Below are 17,264 nucleotides of genomic sequence, written 5' to 3'. Positions count from 1 at the left end.
TCACTTGACAGTTTTCTTGCCCCTTTATTCTGCTTGGAGGGAGCATTTAGTTGAGTCATATCCAGCAGTAAAACAAGGTACGAGACTCGGGCATCTCCACCTTCAGGGGTAATTCTTAGGATAGGGATGTGCCTAGGGACCCCTAGCTTAAGGGACAGCCCAGATGCACATTGCCCCTGCTACCTTACCATCACTGTCGTGAAAATATTTTTCATCAGACCTGGGGTTACACCAGAAATTGTGACTTTAATATGGGTGACAATGCAAACTGGCTTTACAGTTGGCAGAAATAAAAGCCTAAAGCTAGTTTCACACAAGAGTGTGAAATACTGAATAGTTATGCTTTCAACGCTCCAAGTCCTAACTTTCTGTATAATTGATATCTATTATTATAGGTGTGTGCAATTCATCATTCATTTTGTAAGTGTATATTGTATCATTGTGTCATAGTAGCATCTTGCAATTATTAAAATAAGTGTCCTTAAGGAGTGTGCTGGTAGAAGCACACACAAAACTGGTGTATTTAATCTACTCATACAGACCAGTGCATCTTCTACCATGAAACCACAATGGTAAAATGTCCCTCCCCAGTTGCTGTTAAGGTACATATGTGGAGACAGTTTTGACAAAAGGCATCATACTGTACACATGCCTTTCCCTGGCTGCATGTATAGATGTGGCAAGAGAATGCCAGATTACCTAGTGCCGCCTTCTATATCAGCTCCCTGAGGAAGACAGTGACTTGAAACGTACGTCAGGGCTGGCGTGTCATGTGTGACACAGTGCATATAGCACTTCTTTGCCTTAACCATTAACATATGTGCCATTAAAGTGAGTATAATACAGGGGGCAGGGGACTTACATTTAAAAAAACACTACAGTGGTGCAATGAAAAAAAAATGTTGGAGTGGTGTTTTAAAGATTGATATTTTAAGAAGCAATCACCAAACAAATGTTCTTCATGCAACACTATTACACTAAATGCATCTTTACATTATAAAAGTAGAAACCAAACTGTTTTACTTAAAAGAGATTTGTCACCAGGTTTTTGCCACCTAATCTGAGAGCAGCATAATGTATAGACAGATCCTGATTGCAGCGGTGTGTTACCTACTTGGCTGCTGAATGTAGTTTTGATAAAATCATTATTTAATCAGCAGGAGATTAATATTAGAGGACCACTTGGCTTGCTGTCTGTTAGTCCGACATATTCATAAGCTCTGCATAACCCCGCCTCCACCCCTGTATCGTCAGCTTTATATGGACACTGTATATGGTCAGAAAACTGCCAATCAATGATGGGGCGGGGTTATATATCTCCACATTCAGAGTAAGTAAAGCACTGCTTATGTACTACTGTTATACTGTACTGTATTGTGGACAATATTTTTATTTCCATTTGTGCTTAGATAAAAATAATCAGTAATATTTTTAATAATGATCATTAAATTTATGTATCTGTTATTTCTTATAACTCAATTTTATTTAAAAAAAATGCATTGTTGCATATGTACTTTCCGTTTTTATAAGTTTTGTTACACAAATATTTTCTTTTTTATTGGATTGACAAATGAGTTGTTTGGTACAAAAAGTATTATGTAAAATGAAACCATGTTATAGAACACAGCTTATACACATTTGTATTGGAATGTCATATTGCATTGAGATATTGATGCCTATAGTCTTCTACCATGCCTTAAGCAAAACTTTGGTATTCTTTAAGATTGTCATCAGACCATGTTTATTCACCTCCACACAGAGCCAACAAAATGGCTTCATAATCTCCTTTGGTGTCATCCTACAAACAAACAAAATATATTAATGCAATTTGATGAAAAAGTTACAATTTAGCCAGTGCTAAGTGTACGCATTCTCCACGCACATTGAGTTTAGGTGTTATGGATCTGAAGAGACTGGGAATGCCACTGTGCGGTGTCTCCATGTGACACTTCATCGTGCCATAAAGCCATGCAGTGAAACATGTCAAAATTCATTTTTGCTAATTAAAGGGGACCCATCACCTAATTTATGTGGCCTAAACCTGATAAAAAATATGTCTACTTCCCCATTTGGGAAGTGCTATGTGTGCACGTGACCACTGCAGCCATTCACTGGCCTCAGTGTTGGTTCCTGCATGTATGTCACGAAACTGGTGAGGCCAGTGATTGACTGAAGCATCTAGTGAGAATCTGTGTTCGGGCAATTTTTTACAAATCCTGAGCAACCCCTTTAACCCTCAAAGAGGTTGTCCACTACTTTTGTATTTATAGCCTGTCCTTAGGATAGTCATCAATGTCTAATCGTCCAGAGTCCGACTCCCTGCACCCCCGCCTATCAACCGCTCTCGGTGACGGCAGTAGGCAGCTGAATGTGCTCAGTTCTAGAGCTGCCTCAACTGATCGCAGTCGCCGACAGGTACTGCACATCTGCCTCCCATTCAAATCAAGAGGATGTGGCTGTGCAGTACCCAGCCATGGCTGCTATCAAAATACAGGGAGCTCCACAACTGAGAATATCCAGCTGGACGGTGCCACAGCTGCCACTGAGAACAGCTGATCGATGGGGGTGCGGGGTGTCAGACCCTGGCCGGTTGGACATTGATGATCTATCCTAAGGATAGGTCATCAATGTAAAAGTAGTGGACAACCTTATAAGAATTGGGTGATTTTTCATTTTCGCTGTTTTGTTATTTCCTCTTCTACCTCCATTACTTTTTATTTTTCTGCCTACATTTTCCAAAAAAACTGTGTTTTATTTGAAGTGAGTTACAGCTTTGAATGACAACATCCATTTAACCATATAATGCTTTTGAAAGTGGAGGAAAAAAATCTAAATGCAGTGCAACAATGCGATTCAACTATTTTTTGGGGGGGTTAATTTTATCTAATTTATTTGGCAGTAAAAATAATCTGGCAAAATGACATGATTACAGCAATATCAAATTTAAACAGCGAGGGCTTGTTCACACTATGACAAGGTATACTTTTCATTGAAACAAATGATATTTTGCTTGCTTTATATTGCATTTTTTTACAATGGTACACAAAAAACATCATTTCTGAAATTTCAGCACATTGCGCACAGTGCAAAGGACCATGCAAAATAATTGTGTTAAAGACTTTTAAGACTATGTTCCCACAATGAGATTTACAGTTCCAGCAAAGTGGATATGAAATGTAAACATTCTCCCTTTTAACTCAGTATAAACTCACATGCGGTGTGTGTTTTAAATCCACAACATGTCCATTTCTCTTGCGGTACGCTGAGTTTTCTATGTAGATTTTTTCCCATAGACTTGCATTAGATGCGGAAAATCCACAGTTAGAAAACACTCATGCTTTTTTAGTGCGTTTCCACTATGACACATTTGTGGCTTTACAGCAAATTTGCGGAAGTTTTTGCTGCTGTGAATTTTGCTGCATATATACCCTTATAAAGCTTTTTCCAACAAGTTTCTTAGATATTTTTAGAAAGATATCATTCACAGATGAGAATGGCATCATTGCAAACTGTTCATGTCAAGCTAGAATACAATAAGTGCATGACTCATTAAAGCTGGCCATATAGATTAGATGGCGACAGTCAAACGACATTTGGTCTACAGCCATCTGAACAGAGTTTCTCATACATCAGAGCATTTGTTGCACCAAGCTTTCTTTATTAGAAAAAGCCTTTGCCAAACATGTCTGGCATTTATCTCTGAGATAAGCCTATCACAGTGGGAAATCAGACACATCTCCCCCTGCAATCAGATGTGTGAGGTTCCCATATACTTAAGGGGGCTTTACACACTGCGATATCGGTCCCGATATCGCTAGTGTGGGTACCCGCCCCCATCTGTTGTGCGACACGGGCAAATCGCTGCCCGTGCCGCACAACATCGCCCAGACCCGTCACACATACTTACCTGCCCGGCGACATCGCTGTGACCGGCGAACCGCCTCCTTTCTAAGGGGGCGGTCCGTGCGGTGTCACAGCGACGTCACTGAGCGGCCACCCAATAGCAGCGGAGGGGCGGAGCTGAGCGGGACGTAACATCCCGCCCACCTCCTTCCTTCCGCATAGCGGCCGGGAGGCAGGTAAGGAGAGCTTCCTCATTCCTGCGGCGTCACACAGAGCGATGTGTGCTGCCGCAGGAACGAGGAACAACCTCGTTACTGCTGCAGTAACGATTTTTGAGAATGGACCCCCATGTCACCGATGAGCGATTTTGCACGTTTTTGCAACGATGCAAAATCGCTCATCGGTGTCACACGCAACGGCATCGCTAATGCGACCGGATGTGCGTCACCAATTCCGTGACCCCAACGAGTTCGCATTAGCGATGTCGTAGCGTGTAAAGCCCCCTTTAGGCTGGGTTCACACATAGCGACAGCAACAATGACGTCGCTGTTACGTCACCATTTTCTGTGACGTAACAGCGACCTTGTATGTCGCTGTTATGATCGCTGCTTAGCTGTCAAACACAGCGACACAGCAGCGATCATAACGTCGCTACATGTACAGAGAGCAGGGAGCCGTGCACACTGCTTAGCGCTGGCTCCTTGCTCTCCTAGCTACAGTACACATCGAGTTAATTAACCCGATGTGTCCTGCAGCTACATGTGCAGGGAGCCGCGCACACTGCTTAGCGCTGGCTCCCTGCTCTCCTAGCTACAGTACACATTGGGTTGAGCCGGCAGCACAGGCAGCGTGAGAGCGGCGGAGGCTGGTAACGAAGGTAAATATCGGGTAACCACCTTGGTTACCCGATGTTTACCCTGGTTACAGCTTACCGCAGCTACCAGACACCAGCTCCTGCTCCCTGCTCGCTTCATTTCGTCGCTCTCTCGCTGTCACACACAGCGATCTGTGCGTCACAGCGGGAGAGCAACAATAAAAAAAACGAACCAGGGCTGTGTGTAACGAGCAGCGATCTCACAGCAGGGGCCAGATCGCTGCTCAGTGTCACACACAGCGAGATCGCTAATGACGTCACTGCTGCGTCACAAAAAACGTGACTCAGCAGCGATCTAAGCAGCGATCTCGCTGTGTGTGAAGCACCCCTTAGAGTGTCGGCTGAACTTGTCAATTTCGGACAGTTTGGCCAACATCAATCTAATGTGTATGGAGGCCTTTAGTATATTTGTGGTCTCTCTCATAACTTGGAAATTTCAACTTCTAGATAATCACCCTCACTGATAGCAAGCAGAGGTCTTGAAAATAGTGATGGGCGAACCCCCTGATGTTCATTTTCGGGAGACTCGCCCGAAGGTTTTGTAAAGTTTGAGTTCGGATTCAGAGATAACGCGAACTTGCGTCTGAACACCGAACTTCGACTTTACAGTTATGGGATGAGGTGGGGGGCGCTGTAAAATAAAGAATACAGGTAATATTAAACATTGTCATTATACTTACAGGTCCCGCGGCACAACCTGCAGACTCTGTCTCCCGCCACTTCTGCTGCCGCGTCCGATTATCTCTGTGCCTCCCGGTAACCACTACTGACGATAGGATCTTCTGTGATGTCATAGACATTTGACCAGTCACGTGTGAATGTTATATTATCTTATTGGCTACAGACTGGTCACATGACTATGACGCCATGCAAGATCCTGCAGTGTCAGTGTATTGGTGCTCGCATATCGGTGCTCGCCCGAGCATCTCAGTACGGGCTCTTTTCCACTTGCGAGAGACTCATGCGTATCTCGCTTTGCATTACCTGGGACAGTCTGCTTCTCTCCCGACAGGAGCGGGTCAGCTGCATGTATTTCTATGCAGCTGAGACGCTCCAATCGGGAAAGAGGCAGGCCGCCCTGGGTAATGCAATGCGAGATACGCACGAGTCTCTCGGAAGTGGAAAAGAGTCCGTACTCGATATACTCAGCGAGCGAAGAGATGCTCGGACACATGCTCGGCTCCCCCTCCCTGCATGTTGGCACTCTTTAGAGTCAGCCCACATGCAAGTATTGGCTGCCACACACTAATGCCACAGCCGATGAATAGCGGCGCCGGGAATCAGGAGATCACCATTGCTATAGTAACCTGCTTGTTGGTTACTATGGCAACGGTGGCAGCAGTGATCGTGGAGGGGTGAGAAGGAGCAATAAAGATGGAGTCCCTATGTGTGTCTGTGTATTTATTTATAATAAAGTATTTTTTCTCTGTGTGTTGTCTTTTTTTTTTTTTAACCCTTTATTGGAGATTCTTAATTAACGAGAAATGGGGGGGAGAGCCAGCACTGCTTATGAGTGGCATGCAGCAATGAAAAAGTAAAAAGTGTAATATTCACAAATTCAATCCTACTGTAACAATTCAATGAGATTTTTGGCAAATAATTGATCAATGATTTGAGCCCCCCTGCCCCGTCACGGCATTCTTAATTAACGGGTCAAACTTGGCCTGACACTAGCTGGTAAAACAAAGTTAGTATTAACCCCTTATTGCCAGGGCCGCTGGAAGAGTTGGAAACAGCCCCAAAAGATGGCGCTTCTATGAAAGCGTCATTGTCTGGGGTGGCTGCAGACTGCAATTCACAGCGGGGGGGGCAGAAAGCTTGGTCCAACCTGCGCTGAGAATCCAATCCACAGCTGACTAGTTGTACCTGGCTGGACACAAAAATTTGGCAAAGCCCACGTTGCTTTTTTTTTTAATTATTTCATGAAATTCATGAAATAATTAAAAAAAGAGATTCTCTATATTTTTGGTTTCCAGCCAGGTACAAATAGGTGGCTGGGGGTTAGGGGCAGCCCGTACCTGCCTGCTGTACCTGGCTAGCATACAAAAATATGACAAAGCCAAAGCCTTTTTTTTTTTAGTTTTTTGGCATTTTTTTTTTTTTAAAAAAAGGGTTTCCCTGGATTTTCCATTGCCAGTGAAGGTAACACCAAGCAGTGGGGGTTAGCAGCCAGTAGCTGCTTGGATTACCCTTAGCTAGCAATAGAAAATGCAGCCCACATATTCTCTGTGTCGGGTCTGTGATTGCCTGATATCACAGTACTGTAAATACAGTATTTTTGATTCTCAGCACAGATAAAGAAGACGGCTAGGGGCTGCCACCCCCACTGCCTGATTTACCTTGGCTGGCGATCAAAATACAGGGAAGCCCATTAATTTTGTTTTTATATAAAAAAAAATAATAAAAAAAAAATGTGTGGGTTCCCGCTGTATTTTGATCACCAGTCAGGTGAAGCCAGGCTGCTTGGGCTGGGATTATCGGCAACCCACAGCTGCCCCTGGAAATGGTGCATTGTTTATTAGCGCCATTTCCAGGTGCGTTACCCGACTTGTCCAGCGGCCCTAATGGCGGTGGCATGCTGGGTAAAAAAAGGGTTAATACCAGCTATGTATTCTCAGATGGTACTAAGCCCAAAATTCATTTGTCAAATTAGACATAGCCACCATGACTTCCTAGGAAACAGTAAAAAAAAAACACAACACAGAGAATTTTTTTTTATTAGAAGTAAAACAAAAAAACATTTGGAGACCCCATCTTTATTATATAAAAATCCTTAGACTGACGTAATCCACTGGGATAGCAATGTCAACTCTGCTTCATCACTGTGCACAGACACAGTCTATACAGAGTGAGAAGCAAAGAAACCCATGTCAGCTCTGCTACATCACTCTGTACAGAGCGAGAAACAGGCTGACAGTGAGGAGATGATTGCACTTACGTCTCGCATTGCATCACCCCACTCTCCCGACAGCAGCGCCTCAGCTGCATGGAAATAAATGCAGCTGACTCGCTGCTGTCGGGAGATTGTGCGCCATGATGCGATGCAAGCTGGCCATGCCCACCAACCAAGCTGGTCCCGCCCATAACCTGACTACAGCCCGTACATTCTTGGCTCAACCGTGATGCAATGCGACACTCTTATTAAGGCTCACAAGGACCTTTGATGAGGTCATACGCACGTGACCAGTTTGTAGCCAATGAGGTAATACAACATTCACATGTGACTGATCACATGGGTATGATGTCACGGAAGGTCCTTCTAGCCAGAGGTGCTTACCGGGGGGGGGCACAGCAATGATCGGATGGACGCGGAAGCAGAAGCGCTGGGAGGCAGAGTCTGAAGGACGCGCCATGGGACCTGTAAGTATGATTGTACCGCCCCCGTAGCAGTGACCGAGCCGCTCGGATCCGGAGACGCGGTGGCTCGAGGGGTCTCCAGACCTGGGGGTCTGCGTGGACACTCGAATTAAAAAGGAGTGGGGGAGTATATACACAGGATTAGGAAAGTTAGTGATGCCACCCATGGTGCGTGGTAAGATAGAGTACCACCGCTACTGTTGGGGACACCCGGTGGCGGTGGTATGGCAGCAAGGTGTTTCAACCCCTCCGTGGGTAGGGGGTTTTGCCCCGGGAGCCCGGTGATGGTGGTGAAGGGGTGCCATTGGGGATAGGATAAGGGTTTTCAGTGTACTCACTCAGTCCAGAAATAACTACACCGACAGCTTGTAAACCAGAGTTCTGAGCATCACTGCAGCTGGAAGGGAGCACGCTTGGGTCCGTGCCCTTGGTGTTGTGGTTAGTTTGTGGCCCTTTCCTTGGCACCTGTGTTTCTCTTTGGACCCTCAAGTCTGAAACTTTTCGGGTCCCGCTCACCCGTGTGGCTAACGGAGTGAGCTTGCTCTCAGCGTTCACGTGTAGGATTTCTTTGGACTGTATTGGGAAAGTCCTATCCCATCGGTACGCTAGTACCCCGATTTTGGAGCGGTTTGGGGATGACACTTGAAGTCTTCACCCCCGTCGGGTAAATTACTAGGACGCATGAAGCTACTTCCCGGCCTAGGGTCCACATACCACGTAGTGCCCTGGCCCCTGCCTGGTGATAGCTCAAGGCCACCGGCCACCCTCCTCGACAGTCCGTGCCCCCTGACACTATCCCCTGCGACCGGGGTTCCAGCTCCTACCAGGCCCAGACCAACGTCTGCCACTTAGTACTCAGGAGCCCTGCTCCACCTGTGACCTCTCCTCTTGAGAGTCACCTCACTTCCTCCTCCTTCCACTACCACTTTACTTCTCCTCTCACTTTCTCACTCTCCCCTGCCAGCCCCCCATGTGGGCGGCCCTATTCCTTTCAGGCCCCCCTGTCTTGTAGGTACAGTGTAAAGTGTTCCTAGGGTTTTGATTAGCTCAGCTGTTAGCATCACCAAAGGACAGGGACCCATAACCAAGGAGGGTGGATACTGTGCTGAAGGGCAGATTGCACAATACACTGTGACGACCTGATAGGCCAGGGCGTCACATGATCATAATGTTTTTTAATAATGTGCTTTTTTATTACAGTCCCTGGACCCGAACTGGACCCAAACTGTAACACGAACATCCCAGAAAGCTCGTATTCGGGGTTGTGTGCACGAACACCATGTGTTCGGTACAGATCCCAAACTTTACAGTTTGGGTTTGCCCATCCCTGCTTGAAAATGATTAAGATGTGGAGTTGAAAATATACAAATCAGTAACTTCACATATTCAGTGCGAGCTTTTACATGAATTGTAAAATCTTACAAAATTACGAATTATTAAGAGGCCTTAAAGTATGGGTAAGACATTATTGATCTCATTATAAATCTCTACCCACTAAGAAATAGGTTTTAAAATGCTCTTACACTATATATTACACTATATTTAAAGGGGAAAAAAATGATTCTCCCATAGTGTGGTAAGTCTGCAGATCAATATTATTCACTCATCATCTTTAGTATCTACTGGATCTCTCCCTACAAATAATTAGTTTCTCTTTTACATTGTTATACATACCAATATTGCCTGATGCAGAGATTTTCCATACATTCTCTTGTAGTGGGCCTTTATTTCATTCATGTCTACTTCTGAACGGGAAACCATAACTCGAATTAAAGCTCTGTCCCGAGTTCCAGATCCCTGTTGTAAAGAAAATTTGTATAAGTTCTGATATGAATGGAATATCAAACTATTCGGTGCAATAGATGTGAGTTGTATATCCAGGTATTAAAGGGGCTGTCCACTTTATTTTAATCTGTTTGGGACATGATTTTGTGGTGCTTACTAAAATATAAATATTACAGGTTCTCCTCCTGCACTGGTTAGTACGCCCTTCATCACTGACTGCGGCTCGTTCTTTCTGAAAATGGATGTTGGTGGAGGAGTTTGTGACCAGAGCTGTCTTTTGGCCTAGCAATGAAAATACACTGCATACAGGAAAGCTGTGTAAATCAACTGCTATTCTGAGGAAAGCTGCACTAACAAGTTGGCTGGATACAGAAAGGAGTAGAACAGGCCTGAACCTTCAATATTTTGTTATTAAAGGGGCATTCCCACACTGCTTAATTGATCACAGGAAGTGAGTGCGGGCTTGTAATATCTTCCTTCTAATGTCTGATCTTTGTCCAAAGGGGTCAACCTTAGATGAGCCAAAATTACAGTGCAGCTACCTAACAGCGACTTTCGATTGTCTTCAGGGATTACATGGAATAACAATGTCATGAACTGGTGCCATCATCAATATAAGGGTGCCAGCATGGGATGTGAGCATATGGCATTTTTATTTTATTTTATAAAGGGAACTACTTTAATAATGGGTACTACATTCATAAGTGGGTTGTCCATGACGGTAGAGAATAGAGAGAGGGCAGCCAAAAGAATATAGAGATGTAATCACTCATATTTCTTTATAAAGGAACATGTATTATTAGGATTCCCAATGTGTTTGTATAGGGTCATTAAAATTAGCATTTTATTACCAGCCTTACTTTCTAAGTAATATATGTTGTGGACTATATTCATCTACAGGCTTTTTTTAATGCCGAATTCTTTCAGGGTTATAGAATGTCATATTCTTTTTTTATAAGTACAACTTCTATCATGCCCAGCTTATTGTATAGGAGAATTAGCGTATGATGTCTAGGCATGAGCTTTCTTTTATCACTAGAAGTCCCAGAAATTTCGAGCTCCCCCCTGAAGTCCCGAAAGAGGGTCAAATGACCCTTAGTCCAAACTGAATAGAACTAACTAGAAACTAAATGGCTAAACTCAATGGAAAACAACAACCTCCTGTGGTGCGACAGTAATGGCCTTAATTAGAGAACAAAAGACGGTGATTATAGGATGTTAGCTAAAATCCTTCAGGTCATTCCACCCGTCTCTGGGTTCCAAAGGTAGAAATGTTAAATGACCTCTCTCTGGGACTTCTAGTGTTAATGGGAAAGTATTAGTAATCTGGAAAAGAGCAAACATTTATGTCATACCTTCATTGATAAGAAAAGCTTCTCTGCAAAGAAAGCAGCTCTGCTCGTAGCACATTTCACTGTAAAATAAAGAAACGGGCTATACATTTTGTTATGCTTCATTATTTGCCTATATTTCTATTGTAGGCAAAATACAGTTGGTGTTAAATATTCTTTAAGGACAAGTCATGAATTTGAAAGTCCCAGAAAAACCTCTAAGCTGTACAGATGTCCATATACTGTAACTGAATAACCACCTTTATTTAACAATTGTGATTACAATATTCCATCCCAGTAGATCACCCATTAGTACATACCAATGGCTGTAAGACATTTTTCAATGTCTCCTTTTAGCTCCAGATCCAATGCTTTGTTCACATCATGTTTGCTGTATTTTGTGTACTTCTGAAAAACTGCAATTTAAACATTGCCAATTAAAACAGATTAAAGTAATGCATTAAGGAACACCATATAGAGCGCTCATTTTTTAAAATCTAACATTGAAACATGATATAACAAAAAAATGTAAGCCTCTATACAGAAAACATATTTATTGAATCCACAGAAGGGATCCTTAAGCCTCCTCCACATTTTGGCTTACAAGTACTGATGCAAAATACTAGCCAAATACTGACATTTGAAGGCTACCTTATGTCATAACCATGAGAATATTTATAGTACTATTTACATTAAGGTTATTTGTAAAGTGAAATTTTCCATTTACATACCTTTGACATAACCTTTAGGCCTCAGTCACACATTAGTATTTTGATCAGTATTTTATAAATTTTTGCCAAAACCAGGAGAGTCTCCAAAACACAGAACAGGTGTCAATCTTTCAATTATAGTTTTTCTCTGTTACACTCTTGGTTTTGGCATACAAACACTGATGCAAAAAATATAGATGTGTGAATGAGGCTTAAATTATAGTTTAGACAATGTGGCTGTCCTGAAAAGTATAATACTGCACCGAATTGATATATAACAATTGGGGATCATTTTCAGATCACTGGGTTGGACCACGACAACCTCACCAGCAATCTCAAGGATCAGGGCTCTTCCTGGCTGATTGGGGTGGAGGTTTATTATACACACGCTCAAGTCATTTTATTGCATATGCTGAAGCCTGAAGGCTACCAAAGCACATCACTGGCTATCTTCAACACTCCCACTGCAAGTGGTAGTGCACATGACCAATAATCACTCCATTTAGACAGGATTGGCAACCCTGGCAACATTTGCAGAGGCCCATCAACCCTGAACCACTAGTATTTATTTTTTGTTGAAGATCAAATTACACTTCAAGGACATCTGCTGAGAACAGCATGATGGTAAGGGATATAAAAAAAACCCCAAAAAGCTGTTCCTCTCTCATCAGTGTCTGTGACCTACTGTTTACATAATGTAAAGGGTTTATTACTCTGTTATTATCATTACAGGACAAGAAACTCATCTGCAGAGTAGTCCAACACGTCCCCTGCTGTGATTGCAACCTCACAGTCAATGAACAATCTCTATTGAGAGCCTGGTGTGGGCAAGAGCAGCTATCTTTGCTATCTTAGCACTGTTGAGTTCCCCAGTTTAAATTCTTTGACTGTTTCAGAAAGACTTCAGCCAGTAATCTATGTGATACACCCTTGGATTCAGAATCTCCTTGCCAGATGTGGTAGCGAACACCTGCTGACAGATTTCCTTTAAAGGAATATTCTCAAATTTGATAGTCCTCCCCTAAGATGTGGAATAGGGAATAATGTACCAATCACTGGGTGGTCCAACAGTCATGGCCCCAAGCCAGAGTTCTGGAATGCCCTGTCTGAATGGAGCAGTGATCGGTCATGTGCACTTATATACCATCCACTCGTAGTGGGAGTATTGAAGATAGCCAGTCATGTGCTAAGCTGGCCTTGTAGTACCCCTTTAAAATATGATCCCAAGTGGCAGAATTTTTGTAGATGTTTGCACAATTCATCTCAATACAGTTCGTTAAAATGTATACCAATGCTGCAAAACAGCCCAATTCATATGTATGGTAGAGATTTTAGGTTGAATAAAGTCTGTGTCATCACCCGTCTATGTAGATACCTGCTGGCACAAGTATGCACTACTAGTTGTCTACATTTATTGATAGCAAAAAAGCATAAAACAAATTTCTATGTTATAAAAGAATGAACTTTTTGCTGCATTTGATTCATAGTTAACTTGATATGTAAAAATTCTACTAGCAGATAGGTTACTTTCTCCTCCTATACTTACCTTTCTGGAGGTGGGGGGAACTGCGGGTTGTAAGGATATTGATGAACACAGAAACATCTGTTCCTTTCTTCTTTTCACCTGCTTCATACAGGGCCTAGGGAAGAGATAAATAAAAAAAATAACTTGAAACAAGGCAAAAGAGAAGTGATGTTATTTCTCCGATTCAGATTCCTTGTTAAATCTGCTTGAAGAGGGAAGGCTACATTCAAATGGCATTGAGCATTTACATTTAAAAGGACTCTTTGAAGCAAGCAGTCCAGGCAAATGCCTACAATTGTTATATCATTATATACAGTATACAGCATGTCTATCTCACGCTCTCTCTATCTTCTATCTAATTTTTAGTATCTATCTATTATACTGTATATCTATTATCTATCAATCATATTTATAGCATCTATCTATCTTATTTATAGTAACTATCTATTATATATCTGTTATTATCTATCATATTTATAGTATCTATCTATTATATATCTGTTATCGATCAATTATATTTATAGCATCTATCTTTATGTCTATCATATTTATAATATCTATGTATCTATCTATCATATTTATAATATCTATGTATCTATCTATTTATCATATTTATAGTATCTATCTATCATATTTATAGTATCTATGTATCATATTTATAGTATCTATCAGTCTATCATATTTATAGTATCCATCTATCATATTTATAGTATCTATCTAGCATATTTATAGCATCTATCTATCTATCATATTTATAGTATCTATCTAGCATATTTATAGCATTTATCTATCATATTTATAGTATCTATCTATATTTATAGTATCTATCTATCTATTAATATACAGCTATATTGTGGATCCCTTTTGGCATATGTTTGCCTAGTAGACTTTTGGCAAATTGGCATATTTATTGGGAGATTTTCCTGCCAAATGCTGATAGTACATCACAGAGGAAGTGTACAGCGGCGTTTACATGCTGCGACATCACTAGCAATTGCTAGTGATGTCGAGCGAGATAACACCTGCCCCCGTCGTACGGCTGATACGTGGTGATTGCTGCTGTAGCGAACATTATACTTCTTTGTGTCCTTATGGCTTTATTTTCTTTTTGCTTTTTGTTTGACTCATTAGCCTGGTCCCACTAATGAATTGGAGATGTATTATTGTGATACATATGTACTTCCCTTTGGCGACACACTTTGGTAATTATACAAGGTTGCAGTAGTCTGGAAATGTCTGAGCACTTATGAGTATGTCCTTCACAATATTGTGCTTAGTAGAGTTAATAAAAATGTTAACGATCAGGGCTCATTTCAGACATCCAATTTTTCCAAATAAAAGAAAAATGGATCAATATGTGGGATCAGAATTTGAGTAGTTGATCTGAGTGTGAACCAAGTGTCATCAATTGTTCTTGTACTTGGAGAAAAAAAAGTTTCTCCATCTTCTACTTTACCACAGTACATGAAAATCCAACCACATTTGGATGTCATTCAAGTATGGTCCAATTTTTTTTAACAGAGCCTTAGATTTTCATTGTCAATTTTGATCTGCCCCACGGACATGCCTGTGTGATTTTTCCATGGTCTGAGAAAAATCACGGACATGTGAATGACCAAATAGACCATCGCAAGTACGAGTGCTATCCGTGTGAACACCACAGATAGCATTCAAACACAAAAATTGACCACCTAAAGTAGTTATATAAAGCTAAATAAATCCACTTCTTTGGTTTTTGTTTCATGTTTCTCCTGTATGTGTCAGCGTCATTACACATGATATAGTGAACTACTTAGGACCTAAAATATACCTTACATTGCCATGTGTAATATACAGTATGTATTCCGGTATTGCATTGTCTGGTCCCTTTTACATATGTCTCCTCAGTGTCATCCATTTGTTTTGTTTTAGCTTGCTATAACTCCATTGTGTTTTGGAATAAAACACCTCTTTCCCTAGATTGATCTTCATGTTAGCAATACTTTTCCAAGTCTTTCTCTCTGAGAGACTGTAACAATGTCTAGTCATTTTATTTAACTTTCACACAACCTGGGACAAAACATGAAGATCATAACCATCTTAGGTCATTTATACTAGTGTCACCTCTTTACCTTCCACAGCTACGTTCTATTAGCACCGAGATACAGAAAAGTGGAAAAAGATCTACTTACCCTGGCGTCATTATCTACAAGTTCATCATTCACACGAGCATCTTCACTGCGGTCACCCTAGAATATATGTACACTATCGTTATAACTAAACTATAAGAAAAACATTTTGTAACAAAGCCATATAAAAAGAATGTAATAGCAGTTGAGGCTGAGTCTACATTGCATTTCCTGAGATCTCTACTGTATGTATCTATGCTGTATATAGTGAGGACCACACCTGGGTTGCCAACAGTCCAGAAATTCCAAGACGGCTCGTAAAAATATGGCACTTTTTTCTCCTGTCCGTAAAAACAATTTAAGACGTCTGCGATTTTTTTAAAGCAGAAGAAACTTATACAGATTCTTTTGACTGTAATTATCATTTTTTTACAGTTTGCAGCGAATGCTGCTGGTGTCTTTATATCAGAATTCTGGGCTATAGATATGTATCATTTAAAGGCATAATGATTTATTGTGATATTACAATGTGTCGATAAAAAATATTGACCATGATATTTTGATAAGCCAGGTACAAAAAATAAAAAAGTTAAGTTGGCAACATTAAGCCACTCATAAGATAATTTAAATGCTCCAAATTATCTAAATAGTGATTTATATGCATGCCAACTTGTCTGCTACATAGATGCACTGACTACCATTGCCAGAAGACCTCTGTCTGAATAGCGTTTACCATTTCAACATGGCGCTTTGTTGAAGAATTGTCCAGTCTCACAATTATCAGACTGCACCGCTCAACCTCCTCTTGTATTACATTAAATCATGGGCAAAGGAATGGTATGGTCTGTGAATTCGCACTAAGAAGTTTTGCAAAAGCAAGTTTGTCTCCTGGGCAGATGACTAAACCATTCAGACTCCTCTTATCTTACATGAAATGATGGGCCAAGGGAGGGTATAATCTGTTAATTCACAGCCAGGGCTCCTTTCTCCCTGCGGAAGCTGTAGCGATAAGCGTGAGGTTTCCCCAATAGTCCCCCCTTGGAGCCATTGGTGTTGTAATAGGTTCTTTCCTTTGATTATTTTTCATGTGATTTGGACACTAACTCTTATATGTGTTAATCTTTATACAAATATTTTCATGCTTTTTTGCATATATGTTCACTTACCAACTGATTTCACTATTAGCACTATTTCTGGTGCTCTCTATACATTCATACATATATTCCTGATTAGCAAGACAAAACAATCACTGATCTTGGGGAGACCAGCCAGAGAAAACACTGCCGGCAGCCAGCGAGGGCGCTCAACACAGTGAAATCCTAGGTGCATTGACCCCTGGGAAGTATGCAAATCAAAAAGGTACTCCACACTGATGAGGGGCAATACCCCGAAACAGCTGTCTGTGGATGGATACCTGGCCTTGGTATTTCCCTTGTCATATCTTTAAACTCGTCAAAGAGCTGGATATTGACTAAAAGGGGCCCTTAATATGATGGTTATGGTAGTCTTCTAAAAAGAGCCACTCCTAGGCTAGGTTCTTCCCGGAGGGTATCTGGCCATTTTCTGTGTTGAGACTCCTAACAGAGGCTCCATGGACCTTTTTGATTTCCAAACTTCCCAGGGGGTAATGCACCTAGGTTTCCCTATGGTTTGAGTAGTTATTATATATTTGATTATATTATCTGCTTCACTCTTAAGGTGGCTTTACACGCTACGAGATTGCTAAAGCGA

At 41.5% G+C, this 17,264-nt stretch overlaps 1 protein-coding gene across 1 annotated transcript in view; it reads right to left on the bottom strand.

The window, feature by feature from the left end:
* Window positions 1-1,461: 1,461 nt before the first annotated feature.
* LOC142245372 (annexin A1-like) overlaps window positions 1,462-17,264 on the bottom strand; it is a 78,827-nt gene continuing 63,024 nt past the window's right edge. The window contains exons 8-13 of the mRNA XM_075318026.1: window positions 15,597-15,653; window positions 13,447-13,540; window positions 11,511-11,606; window positions 11,215-11,273; window positions 9,749-9,871; window positions 1,462-1,798 (exon numbers count right to left, since the gene is read on the bottom strand). Of these exons, the coding sequence (XP_075174141.1) occupies window positions 1,742-1,798; window positions 9,749-9,871; window positions 11,215-11,273; window positions 11,511-11,606; window positions 13,447-13,540; window positions 15,597-15,653 (486 nt within the window). The 3' untranslated portion in view covers window positions 1,462-1,741. The remainder of the gene's footprint in view (window positions 1,799-9,748; window positions 9,872-11,214; window positions 11,274-11,510; window positions 11,607-13,446; window positions 13,541-15,596; window positions 15,654-17,264) is intronic.

The sequence above is a fragment of the Anomaloglossus baeobatrachus genome, chromosome 1, assembly GCF_048569485.1.
Source record: "Anomaloglossus baeobatrachus isolate aAnoBae1 chromosome 1, aAnoBae1.hap1, whole genome shotgun sequence".
In the NCBI taxonomy this organism is placed as follows: Eukaryota; Metazoa; Chordata; class Amphibia; order Anura; family Aromobatidae; genus Anomaloglossus; species Anomaloglossus baeobatrachus.
The sequence above is the reverse complement of the archived record's forward strand: the minus strand, read 5'-3'. Positions and strand labels throughout refer to the sequence as shown.